General features: G+C 32.0%; 2 protein-coding genes across 3 annotated transcripts; one reads left to right on the top strand and one right to left on the bottom strand.

The window, feature by feature from the left end:
• The first annotated feature begins 10,819 nt into the window (after positions 1-10,819).
• Positions 10,820-13,210, top strand: LOC122596037 (transcription factor GTE3, chloroplastic-like). Of its 2 annotated transcripts, none has more exons than XM_043768539.1 (2): positions 10,820-11,808; positions 12,717-13,210. In XM_043768539.1, the coding sequence occupies exon 1, from the start codon at positions 11,139-11,141 to the stop codon at positions 11,790-11,792; it is 654 nt and encodes a 217-aa protein (XP_043624474.1). In that variant the 5' UTR covers positions 10,820-11,138; the 3' UTR covers positions 11,793-11,808; positions 12,717-13,210. The 2 variants fall into 2 exon arrangements, with proteins under 2 accessions (XP_043624474.1, XP_043624473.1); XM_043768538.1 differs by having other exon boundaries at positions 12,672-13,210.
• Positions 13,211-14,995: 1,785 nt separating this feature from the next.
• LOC122595213 (malate dehydrogenase, mitochondrial) lies at positions 14,996-18,104 on the bottom strand. Its single transcript, XM_043767550.1, has 7 exons — positions 17,742-18,104; positions 16,958-17,131; positions 16,679-16,847; positions 16,527-16,588; positions 16,309-16,433; positions 15,984-16,101; positions 14,996-15,515 (listed from the first exon to the last, which is right to left on the bottom strand). The coding sequence occupies exons 1-7, from the start codon at positions 17,994-17,996 to the stop codon at positions 15,375-15,377; spliced, it is 1,044 nt and encodes a 347-aa protein (XP_043623485.1). The 5' UTR covers positions 17,997-18,104; the 3' UTR covers positions 14,996-15,374.
• Between the last annotated feature and the right edge of the window lie 3,959 nt (positions 18,105-22,063).

Below are 22,063 nucleotides of genomic sequence, written 5' to 3'. Positions count from 1 at the left end.
TGGTCCTTTTAGAGCTTTTGTTGAATGACATGTGAAAAGATATAGGCACCAAAAATCCGTTGGTCATTTTCACTTTTTAGCATACATGAACAAATATTATAGTATAGTCTAACCAATAACTAATAACCTACAACTGCTAAACAGAGGACATTTTCAGCATTTCCTTCTATTAGTGGTGGTCCATGACCATATATATATATATATATAACATGGATGGGCACCCTGCTATATTGTCTTTTGCCTTTTGGTGATGTTACGTACTTGTGTAGATGCTGTTTAACTGCATGAATTGATTAGTTAAAAGCCACTTGTTCTTTTGAGTTTTTTTTTTTTTCCTGAACGGTGAGTTAGTTGCTAGACGTCCTGAGAATCCACAGTGACATCCAAACATGCGGTATACGGCCCTCGAGCCTACGCTTCACACGCTACACTTGTTAATTGGTGGTGAGATCTCACAAGATCCTTTAAGGAGAGTATCATAATATTTTCCAATTTGTCATTATTAAATACGATGTGTATTAAGGATATTGTATATCATACTGATTGGTGTTAACTATAAGATACAAAAACACTAGGAACTCTGAGCTCATCTAAGGGCATCCCACCCTCCTACTCCAGGTCTTGCTTTGCCAGTCCTCGCGGTATAATAGTTAGTCTATCACATCATTATATGTAAAGGAAATTGTGTAGTCTTGTGTCCGCCATTGACTATGGGTTACTCCACGACACTCTGATTCTTAGGGATAAATAACTGAAACATCAATGTATTTTCTTTTTATTGTATATGTTGCATCATAATTTCTTTTATTGATATGCTTGACCAATAACTTTCAAATCTGGTAAACAAATAGGACTTGGATGACTTTTTGACCGGATCAATAGGTAATGTCTAAAGTTCATTGCCACATGTTAAAATCTTAATTGATATATCTATATCTATATATCTATAAAATAATATAAAAGTTGTTGATGAACAGCTGGAAAACCATTGCTAACCTGGATTCCAAGCTACCATAAAAATGGTGGGAAGAAATAGCCAAAAAAAATTGGAGAAAAAATTGCTGAAAAATAAGTGGTTTTTGGATTTTCACTGGAAAAAATGACTTTTACCTGTCCGTTCGGTCAATAGATCACCCAAGTACCATTTGTATACAAAGTTTGAAAGTTCATTGGCAAATATGTCAATAAAAAAGTTATGGTTTCACCGTATATAAAGAGGAAAGTACATTGCATATCAGGTCTTTATCCGTTCTTAATATGCTCTAAATGTCCAACTCAGGCATATTAGATGGTAGCTGCTTGTCCAACTTGGCCGCATGGATGAACGTAGACTTGCTAACGTTTGTATATGTTAGATAATAATTGCAATCAACGTAATACACAATACCTTGAATATATATCATGCCTCAAGGGATTCTTTACCGGCTCATACTGCAAGCAAGCTGCATCTGGATCTTCATTAGAACTATGCATTTAGTTAGCGTGCTATGATAACCTTTGGTCCCAGCAGTCACTTATTTGTTGTTGGGTCACTTACATGTTTTAATTAAACGTTATCTTAAACTCACTAATCATTATTATGTTTTTAAAGTTCTTTAATTCAAGATTATCATAATCTTCATCTTCTACCACCACCACCCACCCACCAATAGAAACCATCACCCACCCACTGGCCATCACCACTGACCTTAATACATGAGAATTTTATGATTGGTATAGATTAAAAGGCTAAAGGCAAAACCAGATTTTTTTATTTTTATTTTTTTAAATAAAAGAACAATCATGGCAAAAACAAAAACATAACATACATTTTCTTTATTTTTGTTGCCAAAACTCTAGAGCATCAAAAATCAACAATTAGAATTGCCATGTTTCCATGAGAGAAACATGGGTCTTGCAGAGTTTCATTTGACTCGCTTATTAGCAGTCAAAACAAGTAAAGTCAAGAGACATAAGTTGTGCATATTGGTTAAATGTTGTCAAAAAATGATGTTAGTCAGTAAATATTCCAGAAACTGTAAATTACCTTTCAATAAGGGAAATAGGTACATATAACGAAACAATTAGGACTTGGTCATTTCTTGGTGCTTGACATGTAGTTAGTCCAAATCAGATTACTGATAGAAAAGTAGTTAACTTTCTGGCTGAGTTTACTACCACTCTCTCTTGTTCGTTTTGTATGCCTTTATACGTAGGTTTGCACGTGTATGAGTATGACAGAGAAAAAGAGAGATCAGGATTAACGTACAAAAAATATGATCATCAATGCACATATATAGTGGAAAATCTCAAAAACAAAGAACCTTTACGCGATGCAAATTGTCATTATCCAAAAAGAGGACAAATCAAAGAATTCGATACATTCATGTTAGTTGAAAATGACAAATTGAAATCATCATCGAGTAAAGGTTATTATGTCTTATATGTTTCATGAGAAAGGTGAAAAAACAAAACAAGAAGAAAACAGAGAGGATGACTAGATGATTAACTAAAACTTGCCCCTCTTATGACATTTGTTGAACCAGGGACTAAAGTGACTAATATTATTACTAAATACACACCATTTGTTGTGTTTCTATATTAGATCATGGATCATATTATGCTGATTACACTTATACTACATACACTATATAGCGTCATTCCAATTGGATAGTCAAAGGGTTATCTATTTCGATAGTTTTGTGATTTTTCATCATGGAATGATCTTACCATCCACTAACAACTTTTTGTCTTTTCTTCTTCAATCCTCTGTATAAAAGCCACTTGTTATGGTTCTTCAAAGTATCAATCTTCTTTGTGTTTGCAGCTATATATATACACCCGTCCATGGCTAAATTAACCCGTCTAATTTTTGTTATACTATGTATAACAGGAAGTTTGTTAATATGTGTTTCAAGTTCAAAAAGGGCGTTTGTTTTGCATGATATCGATGACATGAAACTTAGAGAAGATACACGTAATATCCTGAGTAGACACGGGTTTGATCAACCATTGTTGAAGTATTACTGGAGGAGGGCCATGATGGAGAATATCCCTGCAAGACTGGCTCCTGGAGGTCCAGATGCTCACCATCATTAAGTGAACTTATATTCATACATTGTGTCTTTTTGCTGCTTCTTCTTCTTCTTCTTCTTTAACGGCAAATCTACTCTTACTCCAAATAATTCTAAAATCACTCATGCTAGAGATTCAACCTTGGACTTCTCCGCAAGAGGCCGACAAGAGCCTGTCATTAGTTTGTCTTTTTGCTTTTTATGCTGTCTTTTGCTTGCATTGTAATTAGATGAAGGAATTAACTGAAACATCTTGTTTCCTTATTTCCGATGTTAAACTAGTTACATATTTGACAAAGAAATCTTGATTCTTAGCAAATATTGATCTCTTCTGATATATGTAAGTGTGAATATATGCTTATATGATTATATGCATATGCTTTGCGCTTACAAGAACTGTCTTTCTTGTCAATTTTTGTTTTGTTTGGCAACCTAAGGTTACAAATGAAAGTATGAATTCTAAACATGAATCATGAAGGTGCATATAAGATAAAAACTACATGCATTTTCTATGAGATTAACAAAAAAAACATAAAAAATGATCCCATCTTTTGCAGCTTACAGTAACACTTTTTTTCTTTTTATCTCATCTAATTACCATACGTTATGAGCGTAGTTTTAAAATCTTCTTCAAAATAAAAGTTACAACTATCTTACTTCTTACTCGTAGTATGTTAAAGACATTTTCATTTTACAAAGCTTTTTAAAAACTTTTTACTCTCTCCATAAATCTTTTGCACAGGCTTTTTCTTATTGGAACGAAAAGCTTTTTAGTAATAGGTTGACAATTTTCAAGTCTTTACAAAAATTTCACACTCTCCATTCTTTGTTTTATAATTAAAAAGTGGTTAAGAAACCTGATGAAAAAGGTTTGAAGAAAAACATTTAGTTAACAGCTTGGAAGGGGATTTCCTCAAGATCCTCCCAACTTGACTAGTCAAGTTAGGGGAACTTGAGGGAATCCTCATCCAGCTTGGCTTAGGTATACCAACAATGCTTTTTTTATGTCATCCTAATGTCATGATCCACTAACTAAAAATATAATTAATTAATATCACAACTACAAAGGGATGTGAAAGCATGGTTATAAAATATACTCGTATTATTTATAATCTGGTTATAAAAATAAATATATTTAATTCAAATGTTAATCATTTCATTTTATCGGATATACTGAAAAATAAATTATTCAATAGACCCACGTTTTACGTAATATCTAAATCTAATATGTATGAAAACAAACTTTTTAAGATAATACAAAAACATCTCTTATATAAATAAAACAAGATTCTTATAGCATCATCATTTTTAAAATAATCTTATTTGTCATTATTAAACTTATTTATATCAATTATTTTTTTTTTTTATTTTCTTGATTTATGACATTATCCTATTTAAAGTTTAAATCATTTATAATTGATTTATGATTTCCTTTTAAGCCTAAGTCCAATATAAATTAAAATATAATTATCTAATTTGTTTTTTTTAAACAACTATATATCAATTTTCAAAAATAGTATCACCCATCTCTATCCATCTTAATATTATCAATCAGCCCGTATATATATATATATATATAATACAAACAAAATTTTATATGTACACATGTTAGTTATATAGATATTCTATACAAGAAATATACTAAGAAAAATAACATACACAACTATATGAAAATATAATCCATGCTTACACTTTAAAATAAACATTTAATAAAAAGTTACACTTTATGTATATATACAAAGAACCATATAATACAAGGGTGGAAATATTTTTTCAATTAAAGTTAGACTAATCATTTTATTGACCAATATACCTTTTATCAAGACAATATCTTGACCGATTAACTTTTTGGAGGATGGCCCAAATAATATACTATGTTAATTAAATTAGAATTAAGCAAGAAAAACACGTTACTTTTAATGTGACATCGCTGCTGCTGCAGTTAAAGATAATTTAATAGACATTTCACAATAACCAGATTAATACCATAGTTGATCCAGTTTGATAGAATACTAATCCCTTTGTCTCATTAAATGTATCCTTTTTTTAATTTTTAAAGTCTTTCTCTATAAAATTTGACTTTATATATTTTGATTTGTGTTATATAATGTTTGATGAAAATTATACCAATACAATATACATTCAAAACTCAATTAATTCACATAACTTTCATCAAATATTATATAACACAAATCAAAATATTTAAAGCTAAAGTTTGTAAAAGAAGACTTTGAAAACTCAAAATAGGACATATTTAGTGGGACGTAGAGAGTATTATTTTCTTCATTCAAGCGACTCCATGTTTTCATGCAAAGTTAAAAAAAAAAAAAGTTCTAATACATATAAGAACGGTGAGAACACTTAAAAATATCATTTTGATGCATTAAAAGTCCATAAAACTAACATAATGTTTAAATAATTATCATTATTTAAGTATTTAACAACACATTGATCCGTCAAAATCGAAAAAATCACGTTTTTTGTTTTGTGCATCCATCTTGGATGCATATTCATCAAAATGATGCATCCAACAAAAAAACGTGATTTTTTCGATTTTGACGGATCAATGTGTTGTTAAACACTTAAATAATGATAATTAGTTATGCAATATGTGAGTTTTATGGACTTTTAATGCATCAAAATGTAGTTTTTAAGTGTTCTCATTTGTTCTCATTTTAATTTCGTTCTCATTTGATTGCCACCATATATATATATATATAGGTAACACTCCGATGAGAACACTTTTAAAATAAGAACGGTGAGAACACTTAAAAAATCATTTTGATACATTAAAAGTTCATAAAACTAACATAGTGTATAACTAATTATCATTATTTAAGTGTTTAACAACACATTGATCCTTCAAAATTGAAAAAATCACGTTTTTTGTTTTGTGCATCCATCTTGGATGCATATTATCAAAATCATGCATCCACACAAAAAACGTGTTTTTTTTATTTTGACGGATTCATATGTTGTTAAACACTTAAATAATGATAATTAGTTATGCACTATGTCTGTTTTTTAGACTTTTAATGCATCAAAATGTAGTTTTTAAGTGTTCTCATTTTAAGTTGGTTCTCATTTGATTGTCACTTTCTCTCTCTCTCTCTCTCTCTCTCTCTATATATATATATATATATATATAGGGGAAAGATAATTTGAGACCAGCTAAAAAAAGTCCAAAAAAGAGTCATTGATTTTCGTAAGTTACACACCACCATCATGATCTACTACGATATACAAGACTTTTTTGTAATTTAACTTACACATGTGTAATTTAACTTACACATGATTTTCTGGTGGGTCCGTCGCCGGAAAGTCTTAGTGTTTTTACAAAAAAGTCTTGTATATCGTAGTAGATCATGATGGTGTACAAAAATCAATGGTCCTAGTTGGTCCTAAAATAAGAGGTAGCTTCAAAATATCTCACCCCCATATATATATATATATATATAATTGTAATTAGACATTTCTCGTATCCTTATTTAAAAATCATCTCTTTATGTAAGGGTGAATATATTTATGCTCTCATGTACGACTTAAGATAAGCAAATTAGCTTACTTTTAAGTGATATGAACTAATAATTTAATAAATTTGCGCCTTTCAATATTAAACACCCAAATATGAAAAATCACCACATGAGCTAACTAGAAAAAATTAAGTAACTGCTCAGTGCCATATTTTTCGGGTTTTGAGCCTTAATACCTCGATGGTGTATGGGAGAGGTTAAGATGTAGGCAAACCTTACCTCTATGTAAGTAGAGAGGCTGCTTCCAGTTTCTACCTAAATGGTAGAAAAGGCCCTCCAACCTTTGCATGGGATGAGGATCGAACCCATGACATTTGTCTCCAGAAGCAAGGATGTTTACCACTAATCCAACCATGTTGCTTTACCACATGAGCTAACTAGCTATGTGAGTAATCTCAGTCAGTTTGTTGTATTATTTTCAAATCTTAAATGTAATTAGTTAAATTATCACAACATGAAATTGTCAAGTAGGGTCCTCTGATCTAATTTTTTTTTAACAGTAAATTTGAGCTCAGCGACATTATATACCCAACTCTAATTCCAGAAAAAACTCATAATGGAAAAACCTTTATCTCCATTCCTGAAGCATTTTGCTCACACCAGAATTTGAACTCAAAACCTATCAGTCTCAGACTTCCCTATATACCAATCTATTTATTGATCTAATCTACTTTTGCAATCTATCTGCCAATTTCGATCTTTTTAAAACGAAATGTCGGTATATGATCCCCAATCTTGACAACCTCTTATTAAAAGCTCAATGAATATGAACAAGGCCGGCTCTACAGTACACTTAGGTTAGGCGGTCGTTTAAAGCCTCCACTTAATGAAGGCCCCAAATTTTCAGCTTTTTGAGCTTGGGTATTCTACTTTTTGACGATTTTGTGATACTATACTATGTTTTTTGATTAATAAACGAAGTATCTTATACTTAAAATTTGATTATTGAGGTCAAATAGAAAAAAAAAATTCATAAATTCATATCTGATTTCAATGGAGGAATGAAGAAGTGTTGAAGATGACCAAAAATGTACAGTTGTACTTTATTATTACTTAATGTCATAACTATTTAAATTTCATCCAGGCCATATTGTTTTTTATTTTACCAATTTAGACCCTTTATAAATAGAACATGTTTTTATCTATTACCCACTATGGCACTGTGTATGATTTTTATTTTCATTTTCATTGTTTATTTGATGTAAGTGGAAATTCACAGTTCTAAAAATATAATTTTACGATGTGTTCGCATCTTGTTGTTCCCTTTTAGTGCTACTAAATATATATTCTTTTAACCCTATCACTTATAACTTACTTTGTTAATTTTTGTCCATCTTAAGCTCAAATAAACATTAAGGTTTTTTTATTAATACCTTTTATAAAAAGGCCCACAACATTAGCACCGCTTAAGGCTACCAAAAACATTAAGCCGGCTTTGAATATGAACTTAAAAGACTTGGGTAACAAACTTCGAAACATAAATTAAAATACGAAAAACGTACATATAAATTTAGTATTTTAGTTATTACATTCTTGTTAACATTCATCATTAATCTCCTTGTAAACTCAAAGTTTATGCATAAGTAATACAACTCAAGACAAGCATGAACGCTAAATTAGTACCAAATCATTTTTCCATTGCACCAAAAACATCACTTTGATCTTTCTTCATTTCATATACTCATTTTAACTCAAATATACACACCTTAATCGAGTTATTTCGTGACTTTTTTCGAAACAATTTCTCCATCATCTCCAAATTATTTACTAGGTAGAGATTTTAGACTATAGCGCTTGTGAGAAGTTCAAGATTGCTAACTACTATGACATCTTAGGGTGGAGGGAGTACCTCCCTGCCCCTCCTCGCCTTTTTTTCTCCTTCCCGACTCCCGACTCCCTGTACGCCCCCTAATTGCAAGAAGTGTCTCCTCACCCCTTCCCACACCACATAATAAAAAAAGATATAAAAATAGACAAAAAAAAAAAGAAAAGAAAAGAATATAAGGGTGGAGACAGATCGGTGACCGCCTTCCCCACCCTCCTCCCCGCCTATTAGGTACCGGTACCATAGGGTGATGTTCAATTAGGTACAGGACCGATACCTATCCTTTACCCGGGGCACTCCAATGAACTAACAAGTAAGTTGAAAAAAGTAAACTTATCTATACTATATTATAAATCAAATAGGGTTTTCAACTTTCAACATTCAACTTTTAACAATGTACACATACTAATGCATGATGTACATCACATCTAAACCACATTACATTAATAACCTGACAGTCCACAATTTGCACACTTAAGTTAATTAATTTAGACAAGAAAGTAAAGAGTATATAGTAAAGAACATGAACATGAACAAGAACAAGTTCAAATGCAAAAGATCTAAGCAAGTCTAATCATATGTATCATTGATTAAACGATGAATACATAATCGATATTACAACTTGACTTACAAGAATACAAATGAACTAAATAATTGCTAAGTCTAGATCAACTAAAAACTTAAGCAATTACAAGAGAAATAAAGTGACACACACTTGTGGTGACAAACACACACATTGTGTTGCGGCTGTGTTGCCTTTTATAGAGGAAGAATTAGGGCAACAAGCCTTCCTTTGATAGAGACTTATTGGCTTCGAAGTACTTGCATGCAGGAGCATTTGTCTTCTTTGTCAAATCGGGTATGAGAGAGAAAACCCTTGTCTTTGGTCCACCTGCATCTTTTCCTTACAAGGTAAAATACATTTGGAGGAACCACCATGTGACTCTTGTCTTCTTCTTGATTTGAATTCTTCCCGCGTTGACTTACAAGTTACAAGTTGGAAAGGAAACCATCCGCTGATAAGAGTTACTGGACTCGCTAATGACAAACGTCAGCGACCAAGTCTGATCAGCGAATCCAAGACTCAACATAACCTACACTACTCGTCATCACCGTCACGGCTCTCCCCACCACCACTCGTCACAGCCACCGCCGTCGCCGCCATCACATCACCACCGCCGCAACGGGCAAATACCATTCTCGTTAATATTGAAAATTTATAAAAAAATAAATAAGAAAAGATAATACATAAATCCTAAAAATAATTTTAAAAAAATCCAAACTCACACCGCCAAATACTTTATGAGGTCATTGTGAATTATTTTGAAAAAAAAATATATATTCAGATTTCGAATATGTTTCTTCTGTATATGAAATATGATAGCTGATAGTATTCAAAAGGGTTTAGTATCTGGAGATATAAGTAACTTTTACACTTTTACTAATGTATGAATGTAACTTTCGTTTGATTCATTGTATGTAACTTACTCGTTAAATTGAACGATTAATATAAAAGTGTATACGTGGCACACCATATAAGTGCCACGTAGAAGTTTTTTTGATTGGGCAACGTAAAAATTTTACATTAATCGTTCAATTTTAACGGGTTGGTTACATACAATAAACCAAATGAAAATTATATTCACACAATAGAAAAAGTGTAAAAGTTATTTACAGTCTCACGTACTTAACCCTATTCAAAACTCAAAAGCAAAAGCAAATGCTAGTTATTGGTAATGGGGTTCATTATCAAAATTATTAAAGCTTACAAAATAAAAGTCAAAATGTTCAATATACATACATAAGAAAATTTTGTTCAACGAGTTAGTATGGCAACGAGTTAGATTACATCCGAGAAGATATATGTAGCCTCAAGTTCTCAACGAGTTATCGAGTTAGGTTCAAATAACCACATAGTCAGGATTTCCACGTGGAATTTATTTATTTAAAGATGAATTTCGTTGGAAATTTCGTGCTGTGATTTCACAGCGGGAGGTTTAGCATCATTTGTTTTAATCGGGTCTGCGCAAACTCCGTTGAAGTAAAAATTTCTATTTCAAATACTCGATGGCAGGAAAAATCTCTACTAATCCGCCGAATGCACGACGATTAATATCCAAGTCAAAACCCTTATAAAGAGAATCTTATTATGTCTTGCTCAAGGCTTAAACACAGTTTCTTAAATAGAGAATAACTTTTCAACCATTAAGCTAATGTTTAAGAATAATTTTTTATTTTTAGTCTTCTATAACCTTTAAATTTCCGAATTGCCATTTGTATTTACTATTTTCGGTTAAAAGGTAAAGACTAAAAGAAAAAAAAAAGTAGTGTAGAAATCAACGAGTTCAATTACTGAAACAAGTTAGGCCACGGGAGACTTTAAGGTCAAATCAAACACCCACAAACACTTCCCCAGCCTCCTGCGAATTATCTCTCTCTCTCACACACACACACACTCTCTCGGTTCCTCACTACTAGTAAAAGTAAGTATAATCAATTTCTAACTAATTTTTTTTTTCTTCAAATTTCTTATGTTTTCTCTTCAAATCCAACTCACTAATTTCCCTTTTTTTACTCTCAGTTTTATAATTCTGACCTTTTATTTTAGTCAATGATTTCTAGGGTTTTATTCGCATTCCAAACCCTAAATTAGAAAATTAGCATCCAATATATATGAATTATATAACTTCGCGCTTATAATTTATATTTTAGTTTATATATATACATATGGAATCAGTTACATTAGATGCTGATAAGATAAACAAACCAAAAGTGGATTGGGAAAACAGTAGTAAAAAAGTGTACACAAGAAAGCCCAAAAAAGTTAATAAACTAGATACGAATCATCGCTCGGAATTCGTTAATCCGTTAGTGGTCAACGTAGTAAATAACCGTGTCAAGATTAATTTAAAAAATGTGGCGTCGAAAAACGAGACTAGGCAGCTTAGTAAGAAGCTAAAACTAGAGCTAGATCAAGTAAGGGGGGTAGTACAAAAGCTCGAGAATAAAAAACGTAACGCTCAAGCGTTTAAGAGCTGTAGTAATTTGTTACAACGGTTGATGAAGCATAAGAACGGTTGGGTGTTTAACGAGCCCGTTGATGCCGAGAAGCTCGGGTTGTTTGATTACCACGATTTTATTAAACAGCCGATGGATTTAGGGACGATTAAGGAAAGGATTGGTGAAGGTTATTATAAGTTCCCTAAGGATTTCGCAGAAGATGTTAGGCTTACGTTTAGGAACGCTATGACGTATAATAGTAAAGGGCATGGTGTTCATGTTATGGCGGAACAGTTGTTGGGTATATTTGAAGACAAGTGGGCGTTGATTGAAGCCGAGTGTAATGCAGACTGGAGTGCAGTTCCTTTGACCAAGACTTGAATGACGTAGATAAAAGGTATTTTGTCGATATTTTGTCTTGCAGTTTTTTTATTTTTGTAATTGATGATGACTTGCATTCTTGATTGTATGTAGTGTTGTTAGCATTTTCATGATTAAGTTCATCTCTTGGAACCTTGTTTCTCTAGATTATATTGTTATAATTCCTTTATAGTCCAAATGGAAAATTTAACATCAATGAGGCCGGTTATGGATTTGAATTGCAGTATTAAAGAGATTAGAATGTCATTGATTATCATAAGTAAAGCTAGACATGATGCAAGAATGTTGACCGCAGACATTAAATTCATCTTTGGAAGTTGCGGATGATATAGTTATGTATAATCTTTATCCATGAGGATTCTTGGTTAGTGGTTAGTTTATCAGGTGTTACTTAAAGCACCAGTTTGGTAGGAATGTAGGATTATCTCTAGTATATTTTCAATCGTCAAAGTTAGTGATGGTAATTCCAAAGTTTAGTGTGCTTAAGCCTTTCTATACCCCTGACCCCTCACCTATTAGTTTGTAAATTGTGGTAATCAGATTATAAATGTCATTACAATGTGTAGAAGAACCAAATGAAAGTGGAGGATTATATGAACTAATCTGCTGATGTAATTTGGTTTGGTCCTTATTCTGTTGGTTAACTCTAGAAAGTGTGCAAGAATCTATGTCTGTATGAAGTAACATAGAATCATAGATTGGTCATGAAGAGGGGAAGGATTTTCCAAGATCTCCTTGATTGCATAATGTGCTGTTTTTGATCTACTTAGAATCTGGATAAAGTTTTATTCATTTTCTTGTAATGGGTTGGTTAAATTTTGCGTAGCATATGTGAGAAGAGTTAGCTTCATTGAATCGTTTTTATTTTATTTTTTGCAGTTTATGGCAGTATGTACCTGACCTTCCCTTTCTATATGCTTCTAGTTGCGAAGCTGATGCAGAATGTGCTCACCAACTTTGTAGCCAGATGCTTATGGGAATGTCTTGTGTGATATTACTTGAACATGTAGGTCTGTATCAATAAGTGTTCCTTTATTATGAATTAGGTCGTTTGATATGTATAGATTGGTTGTAGTTGTAGCTTGTAAGAGATTAATGTCAGTTGCTGATAATTCATACTAGGAATTTAATTTAGTAGAGGTGCAATTAAATAGATGCAACAAAATGCATAGTAGGTAGTCAGGATGAAGAACTTATCATGTAGATGATTTTCATATGTGGAGCGGTTGTCGTTGATGAAGTCATATAAGCAGTTGTTAGCTGTTAGTGCTCGAGTCCTGGTCATTGCCATACCAGACCGTAGAAGCCGTGCTCTGACAGTGTGTTAGCATGAACTGCTTTGTGTATGTATGAACTTTCGTTCATTAGTCATATCCTTGTTTGTCCAGACCAAATATAGGTCGTGATTGATCTTTCTACTTTGTTGTGAATTGTTGGTCGTGTTCTAGTATGTTAATCGGTACCTTTAGATACCTAATGCCAACGATGATCTGTTTGATCATTTTATTGACACATCTAGATTCTGGTAAGGTTGGTCTCTTGCAATTAAAGTCAGGAGGATACCTATTTCTAAAGTTGTTACACATTTTCACCCAAGCATGCTATCCCAAAGGGCTATTACTAGTTAGTAGTTACCATTGATACACTAGTTTAAAGTATCAGTTATGATATGAAATTGAATCACAAAAAGGGGCGGATGTAAGTTTTTGAATGAATCATTTTCTTTATGAAATACATGTTATCTAGTCAATTTTAGGATGTAATTTTGAAGAGAATCATGTTCTTTATCAAGTACATGTAATTTAGACAACTTTTTTGTACAAAGGGATTTAATAACTTGTGCCCCATAGACACTTGTTAAGAAGTGTTAATTGAACTTGATGTTTCCATCTAAAAGTAAAAAGTGTGAATTAACAAACTTTCATCAAGTCAACTTTCTATTTTTAGCATGAATTTTTAGCTTAAAAAGAAACGTGTTTATCATAAGGGGATGCTAAATACAGCCTAAGGGCTATATTTAACGTGTATAAAAAAACTTGTAACTTTCACATTAAAAGTTCGTTCTTTGATTTTCATGGTAAATGTACAAACAATTTATACACCTTAAATACAGACCTAAATACTGTATTTAGCAAACCCCTTAATAAAATGATACTTTCTAATATAGTAGCATGTGGCCATATGCCTACGGGCCATATAAGTAATCGGACCCCTCCAACCAACACATCTTTCAAATTAAAGGTTAAGTCAACATTAATTTATCTAATCAATTCCCTCTCAATCAAGCAACCGACCCTCTTAATATCAAATCCGACCGAACCTCTTAATATCAAATCCGAGCTTCGTTACTACCGGCAACTCAGCAAGGTTACAATGCAACACCCAACCAAAGGCCATTAACCCAGTCCACAATATTCCACGTGCGAATTTCTCTTGCAAATTCCTCTCATCCCACAATCATCTTTCAAGATCGTATTCCGGTGAGCCGGTGACTAGAGTTGGCAAGTGCTGCTTCCTCTACTGCAACTCCTAGTACTCTTTCCACAAGCACAGAGGTTGTGTTTGAGATTTAATCAGTTGCAACAATTTACACAAGTCAAGGTTTTATATGACAAAAACAAGATAAACTACCATCTACCCGCTCAGCTGCTCTGATGATTTCTCCAGCAAAGGTACCTTTGCAACACAATGCCAATGATATCCATTTCGTGATATTCCATAGTCAAACTTCTGCTGTTATCCTTCAAGATTGGCATTCTGTCAATTTCGTAAAGAGCTAACAAGGAGTTAGCATATTTAGTGAACTTCAAGTTTTAAGTTCGATTCTCGCTTGACACAAAAAATATCTTTTAAGGTACCCGTAACCAATGAAAGCTAGACTTACATGTGAAGTTTAAATACGCAAGTTCGATCCTTCAGGATGCCTAGATCATGTGAGGATTAAGATGGAAATTTATAATGGCACCATATGGCTTGTATGAGGTGAATCGATGGTATCTAATTGTGTTACCGGGGCTAAAGTTCCCCAATTATCCTTTTTTAAAGAACTGGTAGCCTGTTTCCAAAGAGTAGGCTGCGTACACTTGTTCAACTTTTTGTTAACTGCTGATCGAACTTGGAAGGCAGCCATGTTCAAGCTTTTAATAGTTTAAGCAATTACACCAGGAGTTTAATATTACATTAAAAAAAAAAGAGCAACACAATTAGTGACTAACATCTAACTGGATTCAGAATTTCTCGTAGCATTACATTAAGTTTATTAATTTAAACGTATTAGATGAACTTATCCAACTAAAACATTTTTGAAATATCAGTTGTGTTCTAAAATGTGATCACTGGTAATCAACAGATTTCGAAAAGTTTTTAAAGAACATAAAACGCCCTAACATTAAACCAATCTACCACTCTTAGTTGTGCAAAGGGTATGTGGGCAAGGTTCCCTTATTATTGGGCAGGTAAGTAGGCCTAGTGCCTCCTGAACAACACAATCGAGCAAAGGAGGTACAACAAAAGTTCAACCCATATTCAAAAATGTGACAACTTCTTTTCAAATCGCAACAACCCGCAACCATAAGGTCTGTTCTAACTCTGGTTGGCAAACTTGATTCCCTTCTCGATAGATGACTTTAGCTCGGGTAGAAGGGCCTTTAAACCTTGTTTCTCATAGTCTGAAAGTGGGCCAAGACCTAGGACTTCCTCTACACCGTTCTTGCCGAGTCTCACCTGTACAAGAAAATGCATCAATTACTCAAAACTTTACAAAAAAAATAAAAGATAAATAAATAAATATATAGATGGATAAATAAATATATAAGATGAGACTTAGCATTCCATAATTCAGATGTGGTCATAAATTATATTTTTTGACAAAGGGGAAAAGATACCCTGGCAAATTAATTTCAAACGGGATGAAACATTTCATTTACATGGTTGTGGTTATGCACGTGACAAGCCATTTGATCATAAATATTAATTTCAAAAGAAAAGTGCTTTTTCTTATGAGGAGTTGATGTTATCACAGCTCTAAATTTTTTAATAGAAGGGGACTAGCATCAAGTGTCCTAATATTCTGAACTTAAGCAATGCCGACAGAGAATGGAGACACTTGCCAACTTGGTGAAAGGGTCAGGTCACGGATAACCTAGCAATGCATAGTGAACTAGAAAGAGATGAAAATAATAGTGAAAATACCTTTGATGCAAAGAAAGGTAGTTCGGTAACATTTGATTGCACAAATGAGCATTCCACGACATCTGGGACACCATTAAGTCCCTTCAAACAAGCATCAGCAAATATTGCTCCAGCATAACTGCATAAACAAGTAAAAAAAATCCACACTTTATACAAGGACATGCACTGTAGATTCAACATTTTGAAACTGAAAGGGCTATATAACATATTTATCAACAATATGCAAATAATATAATTATATATAAGAAAAGGATTGTGTTCCACACACAGGACTCATAAAACTCACTAAGTAATTAAGAGAAATAGAATATCAAATAAATCTTACGCCATTGAGAGTGTAGCAGAACCCTTTCCAGCCTTTGCTTCCACAACCTCCGTTCCACCATCTTGAGTTCTTTTAGTTAGAGCAACTATTTGTTCATCTGATAAATTGTTTGCTTGTGGTGTAGCCTGTATTTAAAAACACCCATCAGTACCATAAAGCAAACATTTTGCTACATCATTTTTATGGAACCAACTGTAAACACATATTCATATAGATACCTGGGAAAATAATGGTAGAATGGTAATACCAGCATGGCCACCAACAACAGGCACATTTACACCTGAAACATGAGAATTTATATTAGATTATTTAAAAAAAAAACAGAACTGTCTATCCATATAAGAAACAACTAGTATGAGGGTAGCTATACCAGCAACTGGAACATTAGCCTTTCCAGCATAGAAAGTTTTAGCTCTGACAACATCAAGTGTAGTCACACCGAACAGCTTTTTCTCATCATAGGTACCGGCTTTCTTGAAGACCTCAGAAGCAATGGGAACAGTAGAGTTGACTGGATTGCTGATCATATTAACAAGTGCCTAGTAAAATATAACACCACGAAAATAAAATTATTGTGAAAAAAGGACGAATAAATTTGATACCCTGACTTGATTCATTATTTGATAAGCTAAAGTAAGTAACTACTCACATTTGGGCAATACTTGGCAATAGCTGTGCACAAACCCTTAACGATACCCGCATTGATGTTGAAAAGATCATCTCGAGTCATACCTGGCTTCCTTGGTACACCAGCTGGGATGATGACAACATCAGCTCCTTCCAATGCCTTTCCCAAATTTTCTTCACCCATGTAACCAACCACCTACACAATAAACAACCAATACGACCGTTATTACGCCCACAAATCGAACTCAACTAACTAGAGTAGAATAATGCTTCTAAGGACACCTTTTTAGTAAGCCAAAACTAAATAAAGTAGTATATGATATTAATTACAATCTTCGAGTTTCATGAGGTCTTATGAACAATATTAAATCACTGTGGCCACACCAGTTACTATAAAAACTAATCAATTTTGAAAATAATGAACAAAAATAGGCTTTGGAACTTACTAAGATAATTGGGAAAATAAAGAAAAAACTATTCTATTCAAATCCATTAATTTGAATACAATACATTCTCTGTTGAAACATATTTCCATTTATCACAACAAAACTATTATTTGCATCAAGTTTTAATCTTTCATGAAGATAGAGTATACAAGTAACCTTAGCTTAACTATATAAAATCAGGAAATAATTTCTAACTTTTTTATTTAAAAAAATAATAATTTCATTTTCAATAAAAATTCCTCAAAACAGTAGATCTAAAACCCTACAAAATCTAACAGTAATCATATAAATAAAAGTAAACACTGAAATAATCAACAAATTATTAATAAATTAAAAACTCAATTAGGGATAGATATAAACCTCAGATCTGGTATTGATATGGCTGACGTCAGCAGCAACACCAGGAGTGCCAGCGATATCATAAAGAGACAAATGAGATACAAGTGGATTCAATTTCATCAAAAGTGAAAGCGGCTGTCCGATACCGCCGGCGGCACCTAAGACGACGACTTTACGGTTCGGCGCAGATTCCGATGAGAAACTCCGGCGAAGTAAAGGTGCAGAAGATGATTTGCGAAGTGAAGATTGGATGGATCTCAACACAGCAGTCCTCATTTTTTCTGATTGTTTTCTAGAGAGAGAAAGTGAGGAGGATTTTTAGATAGAGAGAGAAAGAGTTGAGAGACGGAGAGTGTGTGAGGGGTAAAAATGAGGATTAGTGAATTAGTGTGTGCTGCTTTTTAAGATATGGAATGGAAGTAGCTGGAGGTTGTTTTGTGGTAATAATGCTCTTTGATTTTTCACTTTTACCTTTTCATTTTCAATTTCTATTATACACTGTACTTGTTCAAAAGATATTTACACAACAATACAAATTTCCCCACTAATTAATTTCTTGTAAATTTTCAATAAAAGTTGTTTTTATAATTAAAAAATAATAATAATAAAAATATCAAAAATTCAAAACAGCATATATGAAAGAATCAAATATTTGTTTTTATTTTTCTTGATTTTTTTTTAATCTTGTGGAAGCCCTTTGATAGTTTGATTGACATTTTTAGGTATTAGCTAGTAATTGATAAACATAAATCCTTGTTCTTAAAAAAAATAAAAATAAAACATAAAGTCCTATAGTGTTTTTTTTTTTTCTAACTTTTAAAAATATACATCCAAAAGATAGAAAAATATATTCTTTACTAATCAATATATAAATTATTAAATTAAAAGTAGAAAATGAGGGGGCATAAAGCTACAATTGTTTTAATGAACAGCATGCAACCACGGTGCCATTGGAGGTCAATTCATTTCCAGCATTTTCCTATATTATTTTTGCTCTATGTTGAATAGAGTGGGGATACAAATGACAACAAGAGCATGTTTCTTGCTTACTCCAACATATAGTTTTTCTTTTCTTTCATATGTTCAAATTTTTTATGGTTATATATTATTCATACATATAAAAAATACATCATCACCAAGTGACCTAGTAATGATAAATCATATTTTTAACGAGAGGTCTCATATTTAACTCTCGTTCTATACAAATGTCTTAGAGGTGGCAGGAATTAATTCGACCGGCCACATAAAAGAAGAAACAGTTAAGCTGCTAAACTTGAGTTAAAAAAAAGTTTGTTGTCTTCTATAATCTGGACAAAAATACCTTCTAATATATAAATATGAAAATAATGATAAAACTTAATAGCATGGAGAATTGTTCATGACAGGTATGTGCATTGTCTTGTTTAGTGTATACTAATGGGAATAGAGAGCTGTGGAAGATGACGCTTTTTGATATCTATCTAGTTCTGTTTGGTCTATATACAACTTTTGTATCGAGTTGTTATGAGTATTACTCTTTTAAGTAGTTGTTATAGAGGTTGATTGTCTATTGTTTAGAATAGGAAAGTTGTATTTGGTCTTGTATTTGCTTGTAAATATTCTTTGGTTATTAATACGAATTCACCTTTATAATTAAAAATATATATATATAGATATAATATGCATACATATATATTTAGCCTTACTAGATACAAGATAATTATATATGATAATATTAAGAGTATACTGAAAAAAATGTGAGTAATATAGTATATCTCTTAGGTAGATATAAAAGCATGTCCAAAAACATTTTGCAAAAAAAAAAAAGGAGTATGTCCGAAACATGAGACTTAGATACATGATAAATTCAAAGATCGAGACAAGGAAAGAAAAAAATTACATATGCGTATGTAAGTCAAAAGCTGAATGCTTTAGATAGACTTTTTATATATGTATTTATCATTTTTTAAACATATCTTAATCTTAATCTTTTATTGCTCTAATAACTTATCAATTTTTCATCACAAATTTACACTTTTTACCCAATAATTTTGATATAACAAATAAATTATAATAACTAATATATATCTGATAAAATAATAACTAATATTTATCTAATAAAATAATGACTGATATATATATATATATCTAATATAACCAATATATATCCAATAATATGTTTTATCATATAAATATAAAATTAATTAATCAAAAATAAATAAAATTTAATGTAAATGTTTTAAGATTTAAAGAGTGATTGTACTATATTAAAGTGTTTTTTTTTATTGTTATCAAAGAATATGAAAACAATCCTAATTGTTATCAAATATCATAGGATAAGTGATTGAAAATAAACATTTCATGTTATGGGCTTGCATCATGATCAAAGACATATACTTGAATTTCAAGTATAGGATCATAAGTATGTTTATATTTTAATTTTTAATTATCTTTTATAATAATATACATTATAACTACAAATAATTCCAAAAAATTCTACAATATAGGAATTATTGTAGCATGTGCCTTGTGAATTGACTACGACAAAACAATTTCATCAATATGTCTCACCTAATAATAACAGTGACGAACTTGTGATTATTGTACTACAACTCCCAAAGTATAACAACTGGAACCGCATATCTTCAAAATTATAAGTTTTTATGACTTAATCATTGATAATATCGTAAACCTCGTGTCCAGTGTTGGACACGGGCTTAAAAACTAGTATATACTAAAAAGTACTGACCTACCTCAATTATCCAATCACAACTCTCAATTTCACTAATTTAATTAAAGGAAAATGACTAATCAACCTAATTGGTGTGCCTAAAGATATGCCTAAAACCTTAAGAATTTGACATGTGGATTTCACTAATTCTCTTTCCTAATCTTGCCTCCTGATTTTTCCACATGTCATCATCTTACAATTAGACACAACTTTAGACACACCGATCAGGTTGATTTATCATTACACTTAACTAAATTAGCACATGTCATAATATGACATAATATTCCGTTACTTTGATTTTAGCTTTATTATTTATATTTGAATTTACCGGTTTGTTCTTTCATAATTTTAGTTACATTATTGAATTCACTGGTTTGTTTTTTAACAGTTTTTCTTGTATAACAAATATTTAATTTTATCATTAATATGTCATAAATAATTTATGTATTTAACACAGGTCTAAATCTAGTATAGGATCATATATGATTTTTAACCTTAAGGATAAATGCAATACTTTATTTGAATAGAATGTCGAGGCACATACACCAAAATCATGACAAGGCTGGCAATTTATGTCCTAAAATCAGCTGTTATAATAAGCCAATAGCTCATCGCTCATAGCTCCCCAGTTTTGTTTTCTGAAAGACCAAACTAATACATTGTTCTATGCAACATGCACAACTAATCTATAGCTGTATTAATGCAGTAATCTAATGTAGCCCTACCTAAAACAAAGCACATAACATCCAATTTCTATCTTCCATGGATTATGAGTTTCAATGTATGTCATTTATGACGGTGTATGGGGAAGTTTGAAATGTAGATAGTCTTGTCTCTACCCAAGATTTTAAAAAGAAGTTCTTAACAGGTTTTATAAAAAAATTAGGAAAACACACTTTTGCCAAAGATTTTTCTTGATAGAGTATTTTTATCTCCAAATAGAGATATACTCGTAATTCTCTACATATCACCTTTCACACGAGATTGAATATTATTACTCGTTTAATTCAGTTCCATATACCACTTCTATTGGACAGTGTTTTGTGATTTATCTTTCTTTCGTTAAGCCATGAAATTGTTTGATATGTAGGATCTTTATGTTTTGTTAATACATCAATACTATACTTTTCTGTCAACCACGATGCAGAAAACGAAACCAAAAATGGCTTTTGAGTTGTGACCCGGTTCAAGCTAGCTCATAATATGAGTTACCTAGCTTCACATATGCTCGAGCTCGGAATGAATTTATTTGATCTCACTTTTGGAGCTCTATTTGCTTAAAATTATATATTAGAATTGTCACATACATCAAACTCTTTTTAAACTTCGTCGATAAAGCTTTATAAAATCTGGCGTGTCAACTAATTTGTGTGATGCAAGAATTACTTCCCTCGCTCTAAAACGTTTTTGAGAGCTATGTGGATTAGTATAGGTTTTGTTTTTAAGCTCTACCCAAAATATTGTTGAGTGTGTATATGTAATGTTGCAACTCTACGTACTAAACGGTAACCAATACCCATAGATCGTTCTCATGGTCAACATGGGAGAAGTTTTATTTTTTTGAACGGCATCAACATGGGAGAAGTAAAAAAGATACATAGCTAAAAAATTTAACTGCTCACAGAGGAGGAAG

Source organism: Erigeron canadensis, chromosome 4 (genome assembly GCF_010389155.1).
Source record: "Erigeron canadensis isolate Cc75 chromosome 4, C_canadensis_v1, whole genome shotgun sequence".
Lineage (NCBI taxonomy): Eukaryota > Viridiplantae > Streptophyta > Magnoliopsida > Asterales > Asteraceae > Erigeron > Erigeron canadensis.
This window is presented reverse-complemented; position numbering and strand designations above follow the sequence as displayed.

Excerpts from the sequence above, each read along its gene's own strand:
- LOC122596037 (XM_043768539.1), top strand. The coding sequence starts at position 11,139 with ATGGAATCAGTTACATTAGATGCTGATAAGATAAACAAACCAAAAGTG.
- LOC122595213 (XM_043767550.1), bottom strand. The coding sequence starts at position 17,996 with ATGAGGACTGCTGTGTTGAGATCCATCCAATCTTCACTTCGCAAATCA. Across the intron at positions 16,589-16,678 it reads GGCTAATGTTCCAGTTGCTG|GTGTAAATGTGCCTGTTGTT; the intron begins GTATAGCTACCC and ends CTCATGTTTCAG. Across the intron at positions 16,434-16,526 it reads TTCTACCATTATTTTCCCAG|GCTACACCACAAGCAAACAA; the intron begins GTATCTATATGA and ends TTTTAAATACAG.